The following is a 23,345-nucleotide window of genomic DNA, read 5'->3' on the forward strand; positions in this document are numbered from 1 at the left end:
GAGTCTCAAGTGAGCTGTGATTTCCACTTGATATGTGGGTGTTGAGCGCTTCCTTGGTGGCCCAGCAGTGAAGAACCCACTGATAATGCAGGAGACACGGCAGGAGCTGAAGGTTCAGTCCCTGGGTCGGGAAGATCTCCTGGAGAAGGAAATGACAGCACAATCCAGTGTACTTGCCTGAAAAATCCCATGGGCAGAGGAACCTGGTGGTATCTCTAAACAGTTCAACATGACTTAGCGACTAAATAGCAACAACAGCAGCAGAGGCCAACTCGTTCATAAGATTTCTGACACCAGATGTCTGGGATTTTTCCCACGCTGAATCTCCAACACCAGCTTGATATCCTTTATTCAGTTCTGACACTAACCAGCGGTAGCATAGAGGCTGCTGGTTAAGGGTTGTGAGACTGCCCCTCCCCCAACCCCTAACTTCAGATACTAATCACTAGTAGTAGATCCTCGGGTTGCCTAAAATTTCTGACCAACTTGGCTGCAAATTGGAGGTTCCCACAGTACCCTCCCTGGATTCAGTAATTTGATCGAGCAGCTCATAGAGCTCAGGAAAACAGTTCACTGATTTTATATTTTATAAAGGTTACAAATGAAAAGCTGGATGAAGACATACGTAGGATGAGGTCTGGAAAGGTCTTGAGTGCAAGAGTCTACCTTTTATAATTGAAATGCGCTGTCCTCCACGCACGTAGGTGTGTTCACTAACGGGGAAATACTCTGAACCCAGTACTTTTAGGGTTTTTATGGAGGATTCCTAATGTTAGCATGATCACAAACTGCACTTCCAACCTTTTCCCCTCCTGGAGAATAGGAGATGGGACCAAAAGTCCCAAAGTTCTGCTCCCAGCTTGCTCTTTCTGGTGACCATCCTCCATCCAAGAGAACAGAAAGATATTCCTATCACCTAGGAAATCACAGAGGACTTAGGAGCTCTGTGTCAGATGGTCCCATCACTCAGTAAATTAACGAAAGTCTCAAGAGCTTTGTGTCAGGAACTTGGGTCAAAGAGTAATGATAGTATCTCCCTCTACAAGTCCAAGAGATCTGTGTCAGACACTGGGGCCCTGACCAATATATATGCATATATATAATGTTTGTTTCTTATTTTACAGAGGGTCTACACTGCTGAAGAATGAGACAGCTAGGCTTTTAATCTAGGCTTCCATGATAAACTCAGGGCACTGAGTTTTCTATCACATTAAAAATTCTAAGGAGATACTAGCATCATTAAAATCTTATTTAATTATACTTTTTATTAAGACGTGTTAATGTGGTTACCGAGTGCTGCTGGATTGTTAATAAATAATCTTTCCAACAAGAATTTTATGATCATGATATACTAAATAGAAAAGCTCTTTAGATTTATCCATGTTATGATTTTGAAAAGTAGTCAAGTTAGGTATTTCTGATGTCAGAAACCCAGTAAGAGTAAGCTGCTGAATTCAAGTTAGTAAAGATATTGAGCCATTTCTTATCTGTATGAACAGCAAGAATCTGAAAGCATAATTCCAGCAAATACACTCTTTGAGAATCAGCCCATATGTCACTAGACGTCTTAATATTTAAGGTGAACTAGAAAATAAGACCAGAAAGATTTCATTTACTTCCAATCTAATTCAACAAACACTTATTGAACTCTTATTAAAGGAAGGTTCTGTTTCAGAGACTGTGCATATATAGATGAATAAAACGAAAACAAACAGAAAAAGCCGACTCTTGCCGACCTCATCCGCAGCGTTTATGGTGGTTGAGCTTGCGCTACGTAAAGCCTGTTTCCTCTGGTCTGCCTTACTTAGACCAGGACAGAGACTCTGGGTACCTGCATGTTCCCAGTGAAGATTAAGACCTCTGCAGGAAGAGTCGACAATGATTTGCGGACCTGCTCAATCATTTCCTGCTGATTGCTATTGAAATTCCTTGGAGACTGACACTGGCTTACACATAGCTATCGCTATAGTCCCTACACACTTGTTGCTCAAAGTATGGCCTGTGGGCTAACAGTGTTTGAGTCTACTTGAAAAGTATAGATGACAACTTTTCTCTGTTTGGTAGAATTCACCTGTAAAAGCTATCTAGTCTTGGCATTTTGTTTTGGGTGCAGTTTTTAAATTATCTGTTCTGTTTCATTACTGGCAATTGGCCTGTTCCTATTTTGTATTTCTTCCTGACTCAGACTTGGGAAAATGTGCTTTTCTAAGAATTAGTTCAGCACAGAGGGCCTTGAGACAACTCAAACTCTTTATTTAGTACTGAATTATGATTGGGTAAGTGTGTATGTTTCATGCTTAAGTGATTTTTATCCCACTTGTGTGTTCTTTTGGAGTTTAGATACCTAAATGTATTAATGCAGACCAGGTTATGTCCTGTACATTCTAGGTAAGCATTGTGATGTGTGTTTACTGAAAATGCCCAGTGCAGTCAGTGAGTTAGAATGCTGTCTCCTGCAGTAGCTGGTCTCTGTTAGGGTTCCATAACCAGTCCCAGCTGCAGCTTCTCTCAGAGTCACTCTGTCTGACGCTTCTGGAGACGCCGTGTGGAAACAGAGCTTCGGGCGCTGAGCTGTGTCTCCTATGCGTCGTGGGCTCAGTTTTGTCCAGCTCTCCGTGGCCCCGTGGAGCGCTGAGTTTCACATGGTCTCAGTCCTTCCTCCTCAGATCGAGTGTGTTGTTTTATTTAAGATCGATGAAACATATCTCATTCCTGTCATCTATTATTTCCATTATGTAAGATACTTGAAATTTCACTTTTGTATTTCCTCCCGCAAGTGGTTAATTCTATATTTATGTATGCATTAACTTCTGAAAGATTTGCCTTCTTACAACTAGAATACAAGTCCCATGTATTTAGAGAACATTCGCTTTGTTAACCATTATGCACCAGTTCCAAAAACTTGACTCAACCTATAGTAGTTATTAAAACATATTTATTAAAAAAAAATTTTTTTAAAACATATTTATTGAATAAATAAGTACATTCCCATACTGTCAAATACCTTTAAACCTCTTTTAGGAGTAGATTACTTATCATATTATGAATGATTTAGTTCAAAGCCCTTCTACATGTTCCTCTGTTTTTCTCTTTAAAATGCTGTCTTTATAAAATGTGGCAAATTTTACTGCTTCTCTAGGCTGATATGATCCTCTGAGTTTCATTTTTCCATTTTAGATAATTTCTACACTAATTAGAAAGCAATGAAAAACATACTATTATTTTTAGTCTCTAAAGCATGAGACTGTAGTGCATTTGTTCTTCCACTATAGTTATTTTTAAAATAAAAGGCAGTGTTTCAGTTTCATAGGTTTCTCTTAACTGCCTGGTGAATGCAGTCATTCTTTTGGGAGGTACTTTCTGACATATACTTGGAGAGTAGAGTATAAGAGCCTGTCTTTAAAAACTCACTGTCCAATAGAATATAAAAATCTTAAGGGGTGTGCCAACAGCCCCTAAAGATCAACAGAAAATCCTGAATCCAGTAAAGCTAAATTTATTTGACATATTGCAATAAGGGAAAATACACTATAGCTGTCACACTCTTGGTAACATCTCTGAAGGGGAAAACCGGGGAGGTGGGGAATAGTTGCATGGTTTTAGAATTTTAGAGAGTAATTTTCAGGTGAATCTTGCAAGAGAGGGAACCAGCTGGGACCGGGCAGAGTTTATGCTGTAACTGCTTTGGGTTGGCACGTACAGGGAAGTGAGGGTTTTGAAGTGCGGTGTGACAAGTAAGTCTCGTCTCCACAAGTCAACTGCTCTTATTTGCTCAGCCTTCTCTTCTAGGAGGGAGTATTCCCTGGAGCAAAAACCTAATTTTACTTTGCTTATTCTCAGTATTGTTTAACATAGTCAGAGGAAGTTTGCTCAGTCTCTGTATTGTTTAACACAGGAAGAGAAAATTATTTTGGCATCAGGTTTCAGTCCTTCGTTTTTGTGATTTATCAGCTTTGGCTGAAGAAGACTATTATCATCTGATCACATGATAAATTATATATGTATCACTGTTTGAGCTATCCAGCTCTTTGGGAAAGACCCTGATGCTGAGAAGGACTGAGTACCGGAGGAGTAGGAGACCAGAGAGGATGAGACAGTTGAACGGCGTCACCAGTTCAAGGAGTCTGAGCAGACTCTGGGCGATAGTGAAGAGCAGGGAAGCATTCTGCGGTCCTTCAGGGCACAAAGAGTAGGACATGATTGAACGACTAAACACCAGCAGCACTGTTTGATGTTATGGCTGCATATAAAGTTTCTGATAATAATCACTGCAGCTGTTTAAGATTTTCTTCTCTATTGGGGGGCAGGTAATTTATTATATACATATTGTTTGATGGAATTGCAGCCATGAAACAATATTTAAGACTGAAGATTAAACAATTGAGCACTACAACACAGACACATACTAATATGAATTATTATCATCAGAACTGTGGTTCACTTCTAAGCCAGAAATAGTCCTCATTCTTGAGAATAGATCAAATCCCACACCCACATTATCTCAAATTATGTATGGGTATTTCTTGTGTTTGTCCAGTTTTGGCATCAGGGTAAATTGAAATAATAGAATGAGTTGAGAAGTATTCTGTCCTCTTCTGTTTTTTAGAAGACTGTGTAAGGAATTGGTCGTGTTTTCATTAACTGTTTGACCATAAAATTCTTTGGAATTCAGCCTCAAAGCAATCTGTACACTGCATTTTTAAAAAATTGTTCATCAACTCACAAATCTACAAGTTATCTGAAAAGTTTATCTGTAAAACTCTACCTTTCCGTAGCTTCATCACATACTATGGATATTACCTTAGCACTTTATGGAGCAGTGTCACATACAAAACAAATCCCCTCTTCTTTTTCCTGAACGTAAAGTATTGTTGATTTGTTACATTGAACTCATAGTGAGCAGCACTATAAGTCATGCTTGAATGAAGCTTATCTAACACACATTTTTTCCTAAGAAGCACATCACAGCCGTCTTGTGCTTGTAGACAGCACTTCACTACACTTGAGGCCATTTAAAATAGCAAAATCACAAAAAAAAGCACGAGAACATGAAAAACTTGACACTAAGTATACGTCAGAAAAGAAACTTGTTCCGTGTGAGAGCTGAAATGACAGGGCAGTGTGTTGCCTGATTTGACCTCAGTTAGAACATGTTTTGGGTGACTCAGATGATTCATTACTTTTTATATAAGTTTGTAAATGACTGTGAACTTGCGCTGAGTGTCCGTTTGGGGGGTTACAAACACATTTTGCAAGTCGTCAAATTTGCAAATGCAGAATCCATGAAGAATGGATCCGTACGTTAGTATGCTCAATAGTGTCCTACATTTCTCCAAGGCTCTCTTCATTGTTCCTCATTCTTATTTTTTTTCTGCTCTCAGATTCTGTGATCTCTATCAGCCTGTCTTCGTGTTTACTGGTTTATTCTTCTCCTAACTCCCATTTCCTGTTGACCCCTGAAGCAGAATTTTTGTTTGGTTATTGGGCTTTTTGAACTCCAGAATTTCCTTTTGGTTCAACTTATCATTTCTATTTTTCATTGATCTTTTCTAATAGATGAGACAGTATCATCATATCTTCCTTTAATTCTGTAAGTGTGACTTTCTTTAGTTCTTTGAAGGTGTTTGTAATAGCTACTTTAGAGTTTCTCTCCTCAAAGTACATTTGGGCTCTCTAAAATGCAGTTTCCTTTGCCTGTTCTTTTAAATCCTGAAACTATGCTTTCTTGTTTATTTGCCTTTCTCATAGTTGGTACTTTTTTAGTTCCAAACTGGATATTTGATAATACATTGTAGCAGTTCTGATACTAACTCCCTATTTCTAGGGCTATCATTGTTAACTAGTCTACTTGTTTGTTGGCATTTATTTTCTAGTTAGTTGCTTGTTTTAGCTGAGTGAAATTAGTTTTTCCCCAAATGTGCAACCCTTAATGTTGAGCTTAGAGAGTGCAGGCTTGAGTATGACTCCTCCTACCCCACTGGGTTAAAATGGTTTTATCTCTGTCCTCTTTGATTATCTCTTTCAGTGAACTCCCTTTGAGGATACTGCTTTAGTTGCAGATGGCATATCTGCATTGGTATCAGATGCCACAGTTAGCCTATGCTAATTTCTAGCTGATTGCTCTATTGTTTTGACAACACCCTGGTAAATAAATTACTCTGAAGTCTGATCTGATTCTGCTTGAACAGAAACAATCTGATTCCAGTGCTTCTACAACTTCTGTAGGAGTTGTCTTTGAGGTCACATTTTAAGGCTTCCGCCACCCCCAGGAGGACCCTGCTACTTCTTTCCTCAGTTATTTCTACTAACCTTCTAGCTGTTCTGCCTTTTCTCGTATTGCTGTTACAGAGCTATAAGCCCCAACTAATTTACTTATCACCAAAATCACCACTGGTGATTCCAGTGTCCTTAGGCTTGAACTTCTCCACACTCCATTCAATATAAGATGAGTCCTCTTAAGGAGAAGTATGGAGTGCTCTGTGCTTTTAGGCTTCCTCTTCTTCCCGGGCAGAATGTACCTGCTACTGCTTCAGAGTTTAAGGTGAGGACAGCACCCTGTTTCTCTTGCAGAGACACCCATGTTCTATGAGCAGAGTTCTAGGCAAAGATACTGTATGGTCGTCTTGGCTTTCTCCTCCTAACATGGAACCTCAGCTATACTCGTGTACTAAGACGAGGATGCTTAAGGTCTAGTATTCTCAGCCTGTCATGGCTGCTGTGGAACTTTTGTCCTACAACAAGGCCCAGGTAGAGGAAGAGAGCCTCTACCTTCTCAGTCATTTTTGCCTGAAATAGAGCTTTAGCCACATGAAGCTGGGAGAGGAAGGGATGAGAAATAGGTGGTCTGCTCCTCTTGGCAGATACCATAACCCTAGGCTTGGACTGTCATGAAAGACTTACTCCATCTTCTTAACTTCCCAAGCCTAGATTAGACCTCCTGTCACTATACCTGGGAAAGGAAGGGGGCAAGGCATGGTTCAGATGGCACTGACTCTGTTCTTCTAAAAGTTAGCAGATTTTCTTGAATAAGTATTTCTCCATTTGTTATATGACCTTAGGATGGCTTCCAGACATATTTAAATTGTTTTCCATACTTTGATCATTTGTTTTTTATTGGGAAGAGGATCCACAGAGTTCCTCACATCACTATTCTAGAAGTGCTTCTGACTTGACTTTTCTGGGATGTGTCACTGTTTATAACATCTTTGCATGAACAGTTCCCTTGATATCTCTAATTTTCTTGAAGAGATCTCTAGTCTTTCCCATTCTATTGTTTTCCTCTATTTATTTGCATTGATCACTGAGGAAGGTTTTCTTATCTCTCCTTGCTATTCTTTGGAATTCTGTATTCAAATGGGGATATCTTTCCTTTTCTCCTTTGTCTTTCACTTCTTTTCATAGCTGTTTGTAAGGCCTTCCTAGACAGCCATTTTGCCTTTTGCGTTTTTTTCTTGTTGATGTTCTTGATCACTGCCTTCCCTGCAATGTCACAGACCTCTATCCATAGTTCTACAGCCACTATCAGATCGAATCCCTTGAATCTATTTGTCACTTCCACTATATAATTCTAAGGGATTTTATTTAGGTCACACCTGGATGGTCTAGTGGTTTTTCCTACTTTGTCCAATTTCAGTCTGAACTTGGCAATAAGGAGTTCATGATCTGTGCCAGAGTCAGCTGCTGGTCTTGTTTTTGCTGACTGTATAGAGCTTCTCCATCTTTGGCTGTGAAGAATATAATCAGTCTGGTTTTGGTATTGACCATCTGGTGAAGTCCATGGGTAGAGGCTTCTCTTGTGTTGTTTGAAGAGGGTGTTTGCTCTGACCAGTGTGTTCTCTTGGCAAAGCTCTGTTAGCCTTTGCCCTGTTTCATTCTGTACTCCAAGGCCAAATTAGCCCAGAGACTTTGAAAGATGGGGCCTGACTGTTCTCTAATTGTGATATACATCTATCATCACCGTGGTGGTTTGTGAACTTGATAACAGCTGTGAAGTTTGGCACTTCCTCACAGTTAATACATGCCGGTATCTGAAATTTGTTTGTTCTGTTGTGGGATAGGCATTATTTAATTAAATAACTGTAATGTATGGATGTGAGAGTTGGACTGTAAAGAAAGTTGAGTGCAGAAGAACTGATGCTTTTGAACTGTGGTGTTGGAGAAGACTCTTGAGAGTCCCTTGGACTGCAAGGAGATCCAACCAGTCCATCCTAAAGGAGATCAGTCCTGGGTGTCCTTTGGAAGGACTGATGTTGAAGCTGAAACGCCAATACTTTGGCCACCTCATGCGAAGAGCTGACTCATTTGAAAAGACCCTGATGCTGGGAAAGACTGAGGGCAGGAGGAGAAGGGGACGACAGAGGATGAGATGGTTGGATGGCATCACCAACTCGATGGACATGGGTTGGGGTGGACTCTGGGAGTTGGTGATGGACAGGGAGGCCTGGCGTGCTGCAGTCCATGGGATTGCAAAGAATCGGACATGACTGAGCGACTGAACTGAACTGAACTGAACTGAAATTCATGCATGAGCAAACTGTTCAGAGTGAGAACTGCCTGTATAGCATATGTTGAGTAATGTCCCATGGTAAGAAACAAATACCTAGAGGCCTGTAGGATGAGAATTTGTATCTTGTTATAAGGAAGTCTTTCTCTAAGCGGAGTGTGAAATTGAGATATAAAGGAAAAAGAGAGTTGCTTTGACTTCAGAAAAATGAAAGAATTCTGCATAGCAAAAGGCAACCCAAATAGAGTTAAAGATAACTGGCAAACTTGGAAACATAAACATTTGATGATGTCTTTGGCCAGCAATTCCCTTTTTTCACCGTAGAATGAGGGGGAAATCTCAGTGAGCCAAACCTCATGAATCAATAGATAAGAGGTTAGACTAAATTTCTCATATGGTGTGGATTTAATTTTATGGAATGCAAAGTATCTTCCTGTAGGAAACACGGAGTATTAGCAGTCTTATCCAAATCCTTAGCAGTGCACGCAGGTAAACCTTGCGTAACTGCGTGATGGGTGAGTCTCTTTTCTGTTCTATAAGAGAGAGAGAACAATGAGCAGAATGTGTGTTTCTCCAGGGCCGAATTCTAGTATTGTCTCTGGACCACTGAGCTTTTCAAAAAATCGAAACGCACAGTCTCTCGCCAATCACTCTGAAACAATCAAGAGGGAAAGAAATGGAAAGGTTGATGAACTTGCCAGTCACCGTTGTGGTCCTGACTCCTGAAAATAGTGATGATGGGGAGGATGAGATGTCACATATCTGAAACTTACAGGGCATGAAGATTCAGATGTCCAGGGTGTAGATTCACATGGAGTAGGGAAGAATGCCTCTCATAACCTACCTCAGCTGAATTACTTATTGGGAATTGTTGATTAAGAAATGAGAGGATACAGGCAGGAGCAACTCCTGAAATAGTGCCTAAATAACTCAAATATTCCTAAGGAATCCTGCGGACAACTGTGTCAGAGAGGAACTGACAAATGGAATATAATAAGCACAGAGATCATGCCCTTGTCAGCTAGCATACGGAGAGCATTACTGATCCTCAGCAAATTGCCGGGAGCCAACACACGAGACCCTACCCCTAAAGAGGCCATAGGGGAGAAAACCTGACGGGCAAGGCGAATCAGGTTTTCAGGGGTTTTGGAAAGCTGCCCCCGGCTCTCACCTTAAAGATGATATCTGTCTTTCTGATGCCTGCCTCAATGGACTACTCCCTAATTTCTCTGACACAGGCAGGAAGGCCTTCCCCGATCTCTTCCCAAATAAGAATCAATTTAGAATTTTAATCAATAAGTTTCCCAGGTGGTGGTATTTTATGAGATTATTTAGGGTGAAAGGAGTGTTTTAATTTAAACTCCTTTGCTGGTATTTTAGTTTGTTTGGCAAATGCGTTTAGGTCCTTGGTACTAATATGCATGATTGCTTATAATATCCTAATCATAAAACAGCATAAAGAACCTGATCACCTAAAGTCTTTAGTAGGCACAGAGCCCTTCGGGGGTGAGGAAGCCCTATGAGAGAACATAAAAATATTATTCTAAAAGTGGTTATAGTTAAAGATTTAGAAAAATAAGAGTTTAAATTTGTTAATTTTAACCAGGAATGCTAAACAGGGGCTGCCTGACTGGAGCTGCAGAGTCTTTGTCTGGTAAACCTTTTAGATAAATTTAACTGATAACTTCTGCAAAAGGATTGACCTTTGTGTTCATTAAAGAATAGATTACGGAAAACAGCTTTGCATTCACCTAGGTCATAAAATGTCAATAGGCCCCAAGGCCAGAAGATAATGTACAAGACCCTCGTAAACAAAGAAGTATGCAGAAAACACCCTGGTTTCGTGAAGGACAAGCTGACGTAATGTTAAACTATCTTCCCCTTAGAAATGTACAAACTTAGGGTATAAAAGCTATGGTAAAAAATAAAGCATTGCCAGACTCTTCCAGACTCTCTGCACCCGCGTCTGGTCATTCTCTCTCTCTCTCTCTCTCTCTCTCTCTCTCTCTCTCTCTCTCTCTCTCTCTCTCTCTCTCTCTCTCTCTCTCTCTCTCTCGCAGACTTGGCCCTATCAATGCTAGTCTCTCGTCTCTCTCTCTCTCTCTCTCTCTCTCTCTCTCTCTCTCTCGCCGACGCCGTTCATCCTGAGGGTATCCCCTGGATCCTGCCGAGGCTGGACCCCGGCAGCAAATCATTACTGATCCTCAGAAAAATGTAATGTGACTGGGCCTAAAACCTGGTTGGAATTTTCCATAGATGTGTGATATTGGAGATGTGTTTGCAGCTGCACTTGCCAAATCTCCTTTTCAAAGCACAGTAGGTCATGGCCAGAGGAGCAAGGGCAGCTCTGCTCGCTCTCAGGCAGAAAAGGATTTTAGAAATGTCAGGTTCTCTCCCACAAAGGAAGGGGTTAGCAGATTATGAATTGGTGATTAGTACAAGTGTCTGTGATCCCTCAACTAATTTCCATCTTGAAGCTGGGATATAAAGACTCAGGTGCTGGGTGGTGAGTCACAATCTCTGAATAGGTGCTTAGTCAGGACGGATGGGCTGAATCCGGGTCTCGGCATCTGGTACCCAGCTCTTTTTCCAGCAGGATGCCTTTAGACATGACCCTGACACCTTTGCATCCATAGCTTTTTGTTGTTGTTTGGTTGTTTGAGTATATAAAATGGTGATAACACTACTTGGTGGCATATTCAATTAAAAAAAAATAGCAACCTTTCATTACTCAGTGCAAATCAAACAGGAAATGCTTTCTCTTAGTAACCCTGCTTAACAATTTTCTGGACTCTTCTGCGCTGGGCCAGATTCAGAAATACACAAGTGAAAGATGAGACAGTACATCATGTTTTATTCAATTGGGTCTTGATACCTGTGTGTGACTCTTAACCAAGTAGTATGCAGTAGTTAAGGACACAGATTGAAATTGTTTAGAGTGTGTCCTAAACTCTGACTGCCAGGATTTAAACCTCAACTCTGGAGATTGTAAAACCTGGGAAAAATTGCTCTCCTAAACTTCATTTCCTGCAACCGAGAAACATAACTGTATCTTCCTTGTTGTGTACTGAATAATACCCTTGTCCCTAAATATCCATATTCTAATGCCCAGAACCTGTGAATGTCACATTAAATGACAGAAGGGATTTTGCCAATGGGATTAAATTAAGGTTATTGATAGGAAGATTCTCCTGGGTTACCTGGATGGGCACTCAGTCATCACTGGTGTCCTCACGAGAGAGAGGTAGAGGGAGATTTGACTCCAAAGAGAAAGTGATGATGAAGCTAGGTTTGGATTGATGCAGCCAGAAACCAAGGAATGCTGACAAGAAAACAGATTCTGTCTTAGAGCCTCTAGAGGGGGCATGAATGGTCCTACCAACTCCTGATTTCAGTCCAGTGAAACTGGTTTTGGACCTCTGTCTTCCAGAACCGTAAGAAAATGTGTTTCATTTTAAGCCACCAAGTTTGTAGTAATATTACAGCAACCGTACCGAACAAATGTGCACCTCTTAGGAACTATTACCCCAGTTAAGATGTGTGCCTGGAAGCACACTTAGTGGAATAGCGGCATGCAGCAGGTTTGCCATCATAAGCCATTCTTAAAAACCTGAATCCTTGGCTTTGCGGGATCATCAGATCCAGTACAGTGGTTGCCGTTTTTCTCCTTGTTCATCCTGGTAACATGTCTGGACAGCTAGTAGAGAGAGCTCTGTCCTTCTCCACAGGTCCTCTCACCTCTATTAATTAGAAGGAAAGTAAAAGTTGCTCGGTCATGTCCAACTCTTTGGAGACCCCATAGCCCCCCAGGCTCCTCTGTTCATGGGGAGGCTCCAGGCAAGAATACTGGAGTGGGTTGCCATACCTTGCTCCAGGGGATCTTCCCAACCAAGGGATCGAACCCAGGTCTCCTGCATTGCAGGCGGATTATTTGCCAACTGAGCCACGAGGGAAGCCCAAGAGTACTGGAGTGGGCAGTTTCCCTTCTTCAGGGGATCTTCCTGACCCGGGAATCGAACTGGGGTCTCCTGCATTGCAGGCAGACTGTTTCCCAACTGAGCTACCCAGGAAGTCCTAACGAGAGGGAAGAGGTTACTTAAGTAAGACCTTACTTAAGCCACCATCTTCTTTTCCTCTCCTTTATGACTCTTCATCCAACTGGTCTTTATAAATTTTAAAGAAAACAAAGTCATTTCTCAATGGATTCAGATACTACCCCAAATTAATATTCCCCAAAAGTTCTTATTCTTATTTCCAGACCTCATCACCAGAAATTCCTGAGCCTGAACCCTGCCTAGCTTCTAGGATCAGTCATTTTCTCATTTCTCCCTTTTCCTTTTAGTTGAGTCTTGTCATTTTTGTCCCTTCCCTAAACATAACTTGTAATAAGGTGACATAGCAAAGTGATGAAAGTATAGATGGTTTGTTTTAATCCTGGGTTTTTGCCATCTACTTACTGTGCGACATTGGACAGGCTCTTTAACCTCTCTGGGCCTCAGTTTCAAAAAAATAAGTCAGTATTATAAATAATACCTACCTAAGATTGCAATTGTGAGGATTAAATGGGCTTAAGCACTTGCTAAGCACTTAAAATAGTACTTGTTGTAGTGTAAGCACTGTAATTGTGCTTGCTAATAATCATAAGTGCAATTCCCAGCACATAACTTACTCAACTTTCTGTCATCACTTTGAGGTATGTATTTGATGAAATCAGTAAAATCATTCTGTTTCAAGGGGAACAGAAAAGTATTTTTGAGCAATTGTCCATGTGGCTATTTCACCACATTTAGTGTTTTCAGATTTCTGTACAACAGCCTGGGCTAGTCCAGCAGCAAATTAAAAATGGACAGAGCTTATGTTTTGCACCCTTTATCTCACTGTCCCCCCGCCTCCCCCACACACATCCCCATCTCTTTGGACATAAGCTTTCATTTTTCCTCCATGTTCTGAAAACCTACTTCTAAGAAAGTGTCTCGGTTCATCCATGTCGCCACAAAGTAGCATTGGCATATAGACACTATCACGTGTGAAATAGCTACTAGTGGGAAGCTGCCGGATAACCCGGAGAGCCCAGCCTGGTACTCTGTGATGGCCTGGAGGGGAGTGAGGGGAGGGCTGAGGTAGGCTCAAGAGGAAGGGGAGATACAGATATAGATAATTATATGTTTATATTATATATAATGTATATATTATATATGTATATATAATTATGACTGATTTGCTTTGTTGTATGGCATAAACCAACACAACATTGTAAAACAAGTATCTGCCAGTTTAAAAACCAAAGGTGTGTGATCTCCAACTTAGCGTGAATTTAAGACAATAGTGCCACTTGTCTCAGAGAGAGAACTTTTCAAGCCTGGTTCTGTTTCTCAAGGTTGTTTTGTTTTTCTGTCTCTCCTAGCCTTTCCACCTTGGGCAAATACGGGAGGTCCACATTGTGGCTCCAACACTTAGCACCCGCGGCGTTCTCCAGGCCCGAGAGGAGCGTCTAAGGGCGACACCCCTGTCCCGGGGCTGCTGAGGGACCGCGCCCGGCTCCGTCTCACGTGAGGCGTCAGCTGCTGCTCAGGCAGCCCCTCGCCTCTCGTCACCCTGGGTGACGGCAGCGCCCGGTCCAGGGAGGGCCTGGGTGGGCTCAGCATAGGCAAGGGTGTTTCTGGATCTCTGAGAAGAAAATATCGGCGACAAGAAAGACATGCATTCATGAGTCTGGGATTCTCAAATCTTCCACAAGCCGCCTGCTAATTCTTGAGAGGTATATGTGGGGAAAATGCCCTGCTTGATAATAACGAGAGTTTTAGCCTGAAGTTCCACACAAAATTTCTAATCTTAAGAAATGTAAGAGGCCCTAGGTGAGATCTCACTCGTGGCCTAGACCAGTATTGGGCACAGTATGGAATAAGGACTACCTGGCTCATAATGACCTGAAGTACTGGTTGAAATCCAGATTGTTAACTCTCCCACAAGGCAAGGAAATTAGGAGTGATGGGGCCAGAATTATGCCGTTTTCATGATCAGTAACTAGTGGTTATTTCCAGTCTAACCTGAAAGCAATTTGGTCTCTTTTCTTTCAGGGTCTTATGCTTCTTTTGGTCTTAGAGCTTCAAACTGAGGAGGGGGAGGGGCAAGGGTTCTGAAAGAGGAGGGGATCCAGGCAAGGAAACAGTGTTGCCTTTGAACATTTTAAAAATAGTTTATTCTGGGGAAATGGTTCAAGAGAACAAAAGAAGGTGGGTCAGATTTTAGGAGAAGTGATGACATTTTGTGAGAAAATAGCAGTTGAAGGAAAAAGCAAACTGAAATACAGCATGAGTTTAAACAGTTGATGATAGAGACAGAAGTAGGAGCATCATGCCTACAGAGAGGGAAATACAGTTCTACCATTCTGTTGTCCCCAGGACCGAGCAGAACTTAGTTAATTTAACTTACTGGTTTTCAACCCATAGCATCAACCTGTAAATAAAACACAGGACACTTTGTTGTGTTTGCATAACAAATTATAAATATTATCATCACAGGTAAAGCAAACATGCTATTGCCCAAAGGTGAGCTGTACAAGGGGAAAGACAGAACTGGGGGCACAAGCAGTCTCAGGCATAAAGAAAATGATGAGATTAGAGTGAAAGTGAGTACTGTAGCTATGTCCTATAGCTAATATTTCTTGAGAGCTTCCGTGTGTTGGACATTGAAGGCTGCAGATGTGTTATTATTTGCATCATCACGAGCAACTCCACGCAGTGGTGGTTATCATCCAGTTCCTCATCATACAGGTGAGGAAACAGAGGCCCAGGAAGGTTGAGTAAATTGCTCAGGATTGCAGAGCTAATAATATACTGAAGAACAAAGCTTCCAAGCCAAGTGGTCCATCTCCAGAACCAAGGCTTTTAGCCACTAGACTACTACTTCTCCCTTCAATAAAAGCCAGCAAAAATTGCATGGCATTACAGAAGAGAGGCAGCAGAAGTGATGAAATGAATATGATGTATTGGAGGGAAGAGGGATGAGAAGTAGTGGGGGTAGGAGTTTATCTTCCTGCCTCATGCTAGGGTGCTAAAATGGATCTACAATGGATACAGCAGATAAACATAATGTCTAGAATTATGGGGGCAACATTCCTGTGGCCAAAAACTGTCTCTGGAGAGGGGAACTGGGGTTAGAAAAGTTGAATTTCTGTATTTGAGATGCTATCATGTCCACATAGTATTTTCATAACAATATTTCCATTTATTTAGATGAAGCTTCAACTGTGTAAATGCATTAAAACATGAAATTCAAAATCATCTTTATATCTCATACATTTGCTAAGTGCTTGCCTTATCAGAATTGTTGTTTTCAGCTTTGAAGGATTTTTGTTTTTTAATGAAAAGCATTATAAATTTTAAAAGTTAAAAATTGTCCCTGGTGATGTTGTCCTGCATGGCCGAGAGAAGGTGTGGAACTATTAGAAGCAAACTTTATTTCAGCCCTGCTTCTGGTAGGGAAGGAGAGTGTCTGAAGTCAGGCAACAGGAGCTTTGATCCTCTGGAGTCGGAAGGAACAACTTGGAGTAAATGAATCAGGCGGCAGGGTGCCGGGAGGAGGCTGTCGGCCTCTCTGTGATGGTGTTCTTTGTTTTGCAGGACTAATCTCAGAAATGTTGCATTAGGCTCAGTGCTGTGCATTTTTAGGCTGCAGTATTTTTCCATCTGTATACTTCATGAAAGCAAGCACTTTTATGCTCCCTTTAAAATGGGAATCTCCTATTTGAATTGCCTGGTGAGGACATTTGAAGTAATTCATTAAGCATACATATGCATGCTCTATCTCCATCTATGTAGCTATCAGTTATCCTTTCCCTACTCACCTGCCTGTATTAGTCTGCTCAGGCTGCTATAACAGAATAGCATAGACTAAGTGGCTTAAACAAGAGACATTTCACACTTCTGGGAAGTCTTAAGAGCAAGGCAGAAACACTTCCAGGTGAGTCCTCCATTTTTGGCTTGTAGATGGCCATCTCCTTGCTGTGTCCTCCTCACATGGTGGAGAGAGAAAGCTTTCGTGTTTTTTCTGTTTCTTATAAGAGCTAATCCTATCATGACAGCTCTACCCTCATGGCCTCTTCTAAACCTAGTTACCTCCTAAAAACTCCATCTCCTAATTCCATCACACATAAGGGGATAGGGCTTCAATATATGAATCTGTGGAGGGGGACAAAAAAATTGTCTTAACTCTCTATATCTGTCTGTCTATCTGTCTTTATGTGTAGAATAATAACAGTGGCTTATAATTCATTTCCCTGTGTTATTTTATCCTTCCAAAACTCGTGTGAGGTAAATTGGCCATAGGAAAATCACTGATTTCACTGAAACGTTTGAAGGTTGGATTAACTTTGTGATCACACAATCAATAAATGATGATGCCACAATTCAATCCACATCTTCTCCACCCTCCTTTCCTCTTCTCTTCTCCCTTCCCACTTTCTGACTTTCTTCCAGCCGCATTATTTACTAGCTTTTCCCTTAGGACATTGGTGTCCTTCTTCTGGGCCTTGCAGAGGTTATTCCCATTATCTGGAATGCTTTTTCCTCAGATATCTGACTCAGTTCCCTCCCGCTACACTGTTCAAACTCCACCTTCCCAGTAAGACTTATCCTGTTCTACTGTTTAACTGGAACACCTTGTTTCTCTGCCCATACACTGCTCAATCTCTGTTGCGTTTGTTACTAGGCTTCCCTGGAGGCTCAGTCAGTAAAGAATCCACCTGTAATGCAGGAGACCTGGCCCGATCTCTGGGTCAGGAAGACCCCCTGGAGAAGGAAATGGCAACCCACTCCAGTATCCTTGCCTGGAAAATCCTGTGGACAGAGGAGCCTACAGGTGGGCTACAGTCCCTGGGGTTGCAAAGAGTCTGACACAACTTAGCAACTAAACCACACCACCAGCTTGTCAGATAATTTACACTGATTTCTGTTCTCCCCTCTGACTACAGGATAGGCTACAGAGAGTCAGGAGTTTTGCCTTTATTGAACCTCCTGGAGGCCCAGCAAAACTCTAGGGTCTGCTAGAACTGGACACAGTTATACCTCTTATGTTTGGTATTTTAGCAGCCTATCTCAGAGCCAAGCCAGTTATTGAAGAGAATCTTTTCTGATACTTTAAGCAGTATGATCAACTTGAAGTAAACTTAAATTTTCAACAATTACAGAGCAGGCATGGACTCTTCCTTTGTTTCTCCAGACACATGAACCTGGATACAAAGTCCATCCTCTCTGGGTGAAGTGGGAACATACAGAGATGACTGGCCTAAGTTTCAATTGGATCAAAAGATGCACAAAAGAGACATTTAAACGTTTTCAAAAACGAAAACCATCAAGTGTGTTTCCTCTTCACACATCAGGGATTGTCTGGCCTCTGGTGTGGTTCGAGTGGTGCAGGGGCAGAGAGAGAGACATAGAGAAGTAAGGATGAGCTGCCCTGTCTCTGCCTCCTCTGGACCTTAGTTCTTCCTGGACTGTCACTCCTTACACTCAAAGCAGATTTCAGAAGTCAGCACACATGGTCATAATGTATGCCTAGCTCCACAACCCAGTCACTGGGACCCAGAAAATTTTGCAACCTTAAGTCTGCCTCAACACATCATGACTCATATATATCAATGGGTAAAGACACACAAACAGTAGTAGATTAACAGGAATAAGTTTTTACTTATATATAAATTACCTATATACATATTTGTCCATAAAGCTGGGAAAGATAAGTGTCCATTGAGGCAAATGGGTAGGGGGAGAGGAAGCAGCTAAAGACAGCTGTAGAACTTGCCAGTTCCAAGTGTAGGGAAAATATCCAGAAGTTTGGGTCGGCCAAGTTTACAGTCAAACCAGGGATGGCATAGTGGATGATACATGCAGATTACTTTCCATCCTCCACATGGAACTTCTCAATTCTGGTATGTAGTTCTGAACTGGGCTCAGATACTTCTCAGCCTGCACGACACACACACCCACCTTCCTCACCCATGCACATACAACACACACCTACTCGTGCATATCGCTGAGCGTGTGGTCCTTTGGCTCATTGCTGCTAAAGGCAACATCGTGCTCCTCCAAAGTCAGAGGGGTGCCCTGAGTTGGGGTCCCAGGAGTTCTGAGTGCAGACATTCCTCTCTAAATATATATGGTGCTATCCCCCATCGTACTACGTGGGTTTGGGCTGGGGAGGCCTGGGTGCTTTGTGTGAATGGGACAGCAGAAGTGTACCCAGTCACAGCGGGTGAGGTGCTGGCCCCCGTCACCCGCTCTGTGCTTTGCATATATGAGTTCCGAGCCCAGTGGCAGGTGCTGACACTGGGGCCTCCCATCCGAGATGAGATGTGGCTCCTTCCATGTGTTCACCCATGGTGTATTGGCCAGGTGGGTCCCAGTTGTACTGATGGGAAGTGTGGCTACCAGGTCCTCCATTCCTGGGAATGATGACGTTCCCTCCTATACCACCACCACTTGGATCTTGGACAGGTGGACCCCTTGTGTTTGGAAGTCAGGTGGAACTTCTAGTGGGTTTCAAGCCAGGGGTGGGTCTCACAGTTGCAAATCCAATGGATGCAGTGTTGTTCTAGTGAAAAGTTGAAATTGACTTGTCCCTTGACACAAATTTCTTCTTCATGGTGATGGGATTTGTAACTGTAGATTGTCTACACTCATGTGGGTCCTGGGTGCAGTGATGGGAAGTGGTAACACCCCGACCTCTAACCATAAGGATGGTGGTTTCCCCTGCCGTGACTCTACCACCTGGACTTGGCTGAAGGAGACCCCAGGCGTTTGGATTCAAGTTGGAACCAGATATGTGCCCGGATGCTGGGATGGGGGCTTGCTGTTCCTACTGCAGCAGCCAGCTGCAATGAGATGAGCCCAAGGTGATCTGGCCACAGTAGGAACACAGGTGGTGCTGGGTGTCCCACACAGTTCTGTGCAAAAGTGAGGTGGGCCAGATGCTTCTGAATAAGTGAGGCCTAGGGCATTCACACCAACCCAAAACTCCCACCAGCCATAGAGGCTGCAGCCCCATCAACAGTGGGCCTCATGTGGTACTAGCAAGACAACAAGCTACTGTCTCCAGGACTGGGCACTGTGGTATCCATTCCAAAACCAGAAGTAGCAGATACATCCCTGGGGAAAATACCTGAGCTGTAGACAGAGGGCGGCTGCATGTTGATGGTGGTGGTGGAAGACAGGGGATCTGGTAAACCCGAATCCATTATCCTTCCTCTGGGTGGCTGGACTGCAGAAGAGGTTAGCTTTTCATCTTGTGCTAGGGCTAATGGGTTTCCCAGTGGAATAGACTTGTTAGGCTTCTTCCTGTTGTTGGCCCCAGATGTGGGTTCAATGGTGAGTTCTGGGTTTCAAGCTTCACTTGAAACATGGGTACCTCTGTTGACCACGTCCACAGGTAAATAAGTCGAGGCTCGGGTCCAGGCATCGCTGCCACTGGGTGCTGTGTTCTCAGAACCAGGAAGAGCCATGTGGTATGAGTAGTGGTTGTCCTTGGAGTCAGAGGTAGACTAGAAAGTAAAGTCTGAGGAGGAGGTGCATCCATAGCTTTGATGTCAAAGACTGGTTTGACATCTGTAGAGATGCTGACTGCTGAAGCATAGATAACTGCCGAAGCCATAGGTGGGGGGCTGGGGGAGGCAGGAGCCGAAGCCATAGATGGGGGTTTGGGGAAAACAGGAGCTGAAGCAATAGATGGGGGGCTGGGGGAGGCAGGACCTAAAGCCATAATTTGGGGACTGAGGGAAAGAGCCAAAGCCCTAGAGAGGGGGCCAGGGAAGACAGGACCAAAAGCTGTAGATGGGGGGCTAGGGGAGAGAGTGGGCAGAACCCTAGATGGAGGGATGGGGAAGACACTGGCTGGAGTCCTACACAGTGGGGCCGGGGAAGACAGGACCCAAGGCCGTAGATGGGGTTCCAAGGGAGACATTAACCAGAGTCCCAGGTGGGGGCCCGGGGAAGGCGCCAGCCGGAGCCCCAGATGAGGGCCCGGGAAAGGTAGCAGCCTGACCCCCAGGTGGGGGCCCGGGGAAGACGAGAGCCTGACCCCCAGGTGGGGGCCCGGGAAAGGCAGCAGCCTGATACCCAGGTGGTGGCCCGGGGAAGGCGGCAGCCGGAGCCCCAGGTGGGGGCCCGGGAAAGGCGGCAGCCTGACCCCCAGGTGGGGGCCCGGGGAAGGCGGCAGCCGGAACCCCAGATGAGGGCCTGGGAAAGGCAGCAGCCTGATACCCAGGTGGGCCCCGGGGAAGCGGCAGCCGGAGCCCCAGGTGGGGGCCCGGGAAAGGCGGCAGCCTGACTCCGAGTGGGGGCCCGGGGAAGACGACAGCCTGACCCCCAGGTGGGGGCCCGGGGAAGGCGGCAGCCGGAGCCCCAGGTGGGGGCCCGGGGAAGGCGCCAGCCGGAGCCCCAGATGGGGGCCCGGGAAAGGCGGCAGCCTGACTCCCAGGTGGGGGCCCGGGAAAGGTGGCAGCCTGACCTCCGGGTGTGGGCCCGCGGAAGACGACAGCCTGACCCCCAGGTGGGGGCCCGGGGAAGATGGCAGTCGGAGCCCCAGATGAGGGCCCCCGAAAGGCGGCAGCCTGATATCCAGGTGATGGCCCGGGGAAGACGGCAGCCGGAGCCCCAGATGAGGGCCTGGGAAAGGCGGCAGCCTGATAACCATGTGGGGGCCCAGGGAAGGCGGCAGCCGGAGCCCCAGATGAGGGCTCGGGAATGGCGGCAGCCTGACCTCCGGGTGGGGGCCCGCGGAAGACGACAGCCTGACCCCCAGGTGGGGGCCCGGGGAAGACAGCAGCCGGAGCCCCAGATGGGGGCTTGGGAAAAACAGAGGCTCTCTGCTGCCCATCAGTGGCTGCAGATGTAGGGTGAGGGTTGGTTTGGGAGTGAAAGGCATAGTTAAAGATTGAAGCAGGGCAGGAGACCGTCGGCACAAATGGCGCTGGTGGTGTCTGGTCTCCCTGCAGTGCGTGTCTGCTCCACCCCAATACCTGGGGGAGACTGAAAGGTTACAGCATGAGCCGGGGGAGTAGTGTCCATGTCAGTGACGTCCTGATCTGAAGGAGACAGGAAGGTTACACTTGGAGATGATGTGACTGTGGTGGTAAAAGGGACTCCAGTAGAAGTTGTAGCAGGGGGAGCGATGGGGCGGTCTGGAAGAGGGGTGAGTAAGTATGAGGGAGGGGGAGAATCTACACACATGGGTGTTGGGGATTCATTTTTGTCGGAGGGTGGCTGGAAGGGGAGGGTTGGGGTGCTCAGGGGTGTGGAGAGGTCAGAAATAGAAGGTGGTGTTGCTCTGACTGCACACGCAGTGCCCGCATCCTCCTTGAGGGCAGTTCCCACAGTGGGATTGGAAACTGGAGGCAGAGCATCTGCAGGACTAGCAGAATGAGAGTCCACGGGGGCTGTGTGTCTTGCCACCCGATCCACATAAGGTGTCAGGCAAGGTGGAAGGCCAGCCAGATTGGGGAATCTGGAGGACAGGTCGGCCAAGTTGGTGGTGGTAGGAGGGACCTGCAACGTGTGACTGACCGGAGGCAGGGAGCCTGTGGTCCCTGGGGCAGGCGGGGCGGCGCTGCGGCGTCGCATGGCCTGCCTTGGATCCCTCAGGATTCTGTTCCTCTGACGGTCCCTGTTTTGTTTCAGGGTGCCCCGGGTTTTGGCGCGAGTCATGGCTGGAAGCTTCGGAGGCGGGGGAAGGTCACTGCGACCCCAGAGCAGCGGCAGCGGGGGCGGCAGTGGCGGCAGCGGGGGCGGCAGTGGCAGAAAAAGCGGCGGGGGCATCGTCCTCTTGCGGGGGCGCCCACTGCCGGCGGCTCCCAGGGGAGAAGAGCTTCTCCGCGGGGTGTCTGAAGGTGGCTCACGCTGCAGCGCCTTCCCGGACATCGGTGACTCTGGGCAGCCGGGTTGGTGGTCTTCACCCAGCACCACTTCTCCTGGCCTCTCGGGCAGCAGGCTGCAGCGCGGACTTGGGGCAGAGAGCACCGTGGCCAGGGGGCCAGGCTGCGAGGGAGGCCGGCCGTCTCCAGCAGTGCCGTCTGAGCAGATGGCGGGGCTTTGGGAGGAAGGCTTCGTCCGAGACACCTGGGCTTTCTCACTGAAGTTGCCTCCTGGGTGCCCCGAAAGGAGGTTTGGGAGGCTCGGGAGGGCAGTGGAGGGGCGGGAGGAGCCCGCCGGTCTCCTGGGGCCTAGGTGTCATTGTCATAGCCCCGCTGCGGTCCGGACTCATCTTTCCGTTGTCCTCTCCTTCGGCCTCTGTGTGACCTTCCTCCTCTGTCACGCCTTCCCTTTGATCTTCCTGGACCATGGCCTTACTCTCCTTTGCGCGAGGAAGTGGGCGGTGACTGGTTGGTACCGGCTTCCCAGCCTTGGCTACCTGAACAGGTAGCTCAGGGAGTGAACGCAGGAGAGTAATTTTGCGCCCCGGTGGAGGAATTCTGACGGTTCTCGAAGGTCCGAACATCATGGAATTACGAGTGGACAGGACGGGCTGCTGCTTCGGCCGCTCCCTCAAGTTCGCCAGGGGTAGCCCGCCCACACGGGAGTACCCAGCCTGCTGGATTGGGTACCACCTTTTCGGCATGCTGTAAAACCCGGACGATGAGGGCACTGGATCCTGGTTGAGCAGCCTGCGACCAGGTTGTAAAGCAGGAGCTGGGGCGGCGGGGTGACCCCGGCCAGATGTGGTGGCACCCCGAGGGCGCAAAACCAGCGAGCGCCGGCCCAGCGGGCGCCGGCGGCGGAGCACAGAAAGAAGTTTACACAGTAAATTGCCCGTATTGTGCGCCAAATAACCCGAGAATAGAATGTGAAACTGC

At 45.5% G+C, this 23,345-nt stretch overlaps 1 protein-coding gene and 1 long non-coding RNA gene across 2 annotated transcripts in view; both read left to right on the forward strand.

The window, feature by feature from the left end:
* LOC136155405 (uncharacterized) overlaps positions 1–22,642 on the forward strand; it is a 49,907-nt gene extending 27,265 nt beyond the window's left edge. Inside the window, exon 3 of the long non-coding RNA XR_010660807.1 lies at positions 22,174–22,642. This is a non-coding gene — a long non-coding RNA (uncharacterized lncRNA). The remainder of the gene's footprint in view (positions 1–22,173) is intronic.
* Positions 22,643–22,991: 349 nt separating this feature from the next.
* LOC136155414 (exocyst complex component 1-like) overlaps positions 22,992–23,345 on the forward strand; it is a 37,557-nt gene continuing 37,203 nt past the window's right edge. The window contains 2 exon segments of the mRNA XM_065917146.1: positions 22,992–23,052; positions 23,156–23,292. Coding sequence (XP_065773218.1) covers positions 22,992–23,052; positions 23,156–23,292 — 198 coding nt within the window.

Source organism: Muntiacus reevesi, unplaced genomic scaffold, assembly GCF_963930625.1.
Source record: "Muntiacus reevesi unplaced genomic scaffold, mMunRee1.1 SCAFFOLD_31, whole genome shotgun sequence".
Lineage (NCBI taxonomy): Eukaryota > Metazoa > Chordata > Mammalia > Artiodactyla > Cervidae > Muntiacus > Muntiacus reevesi.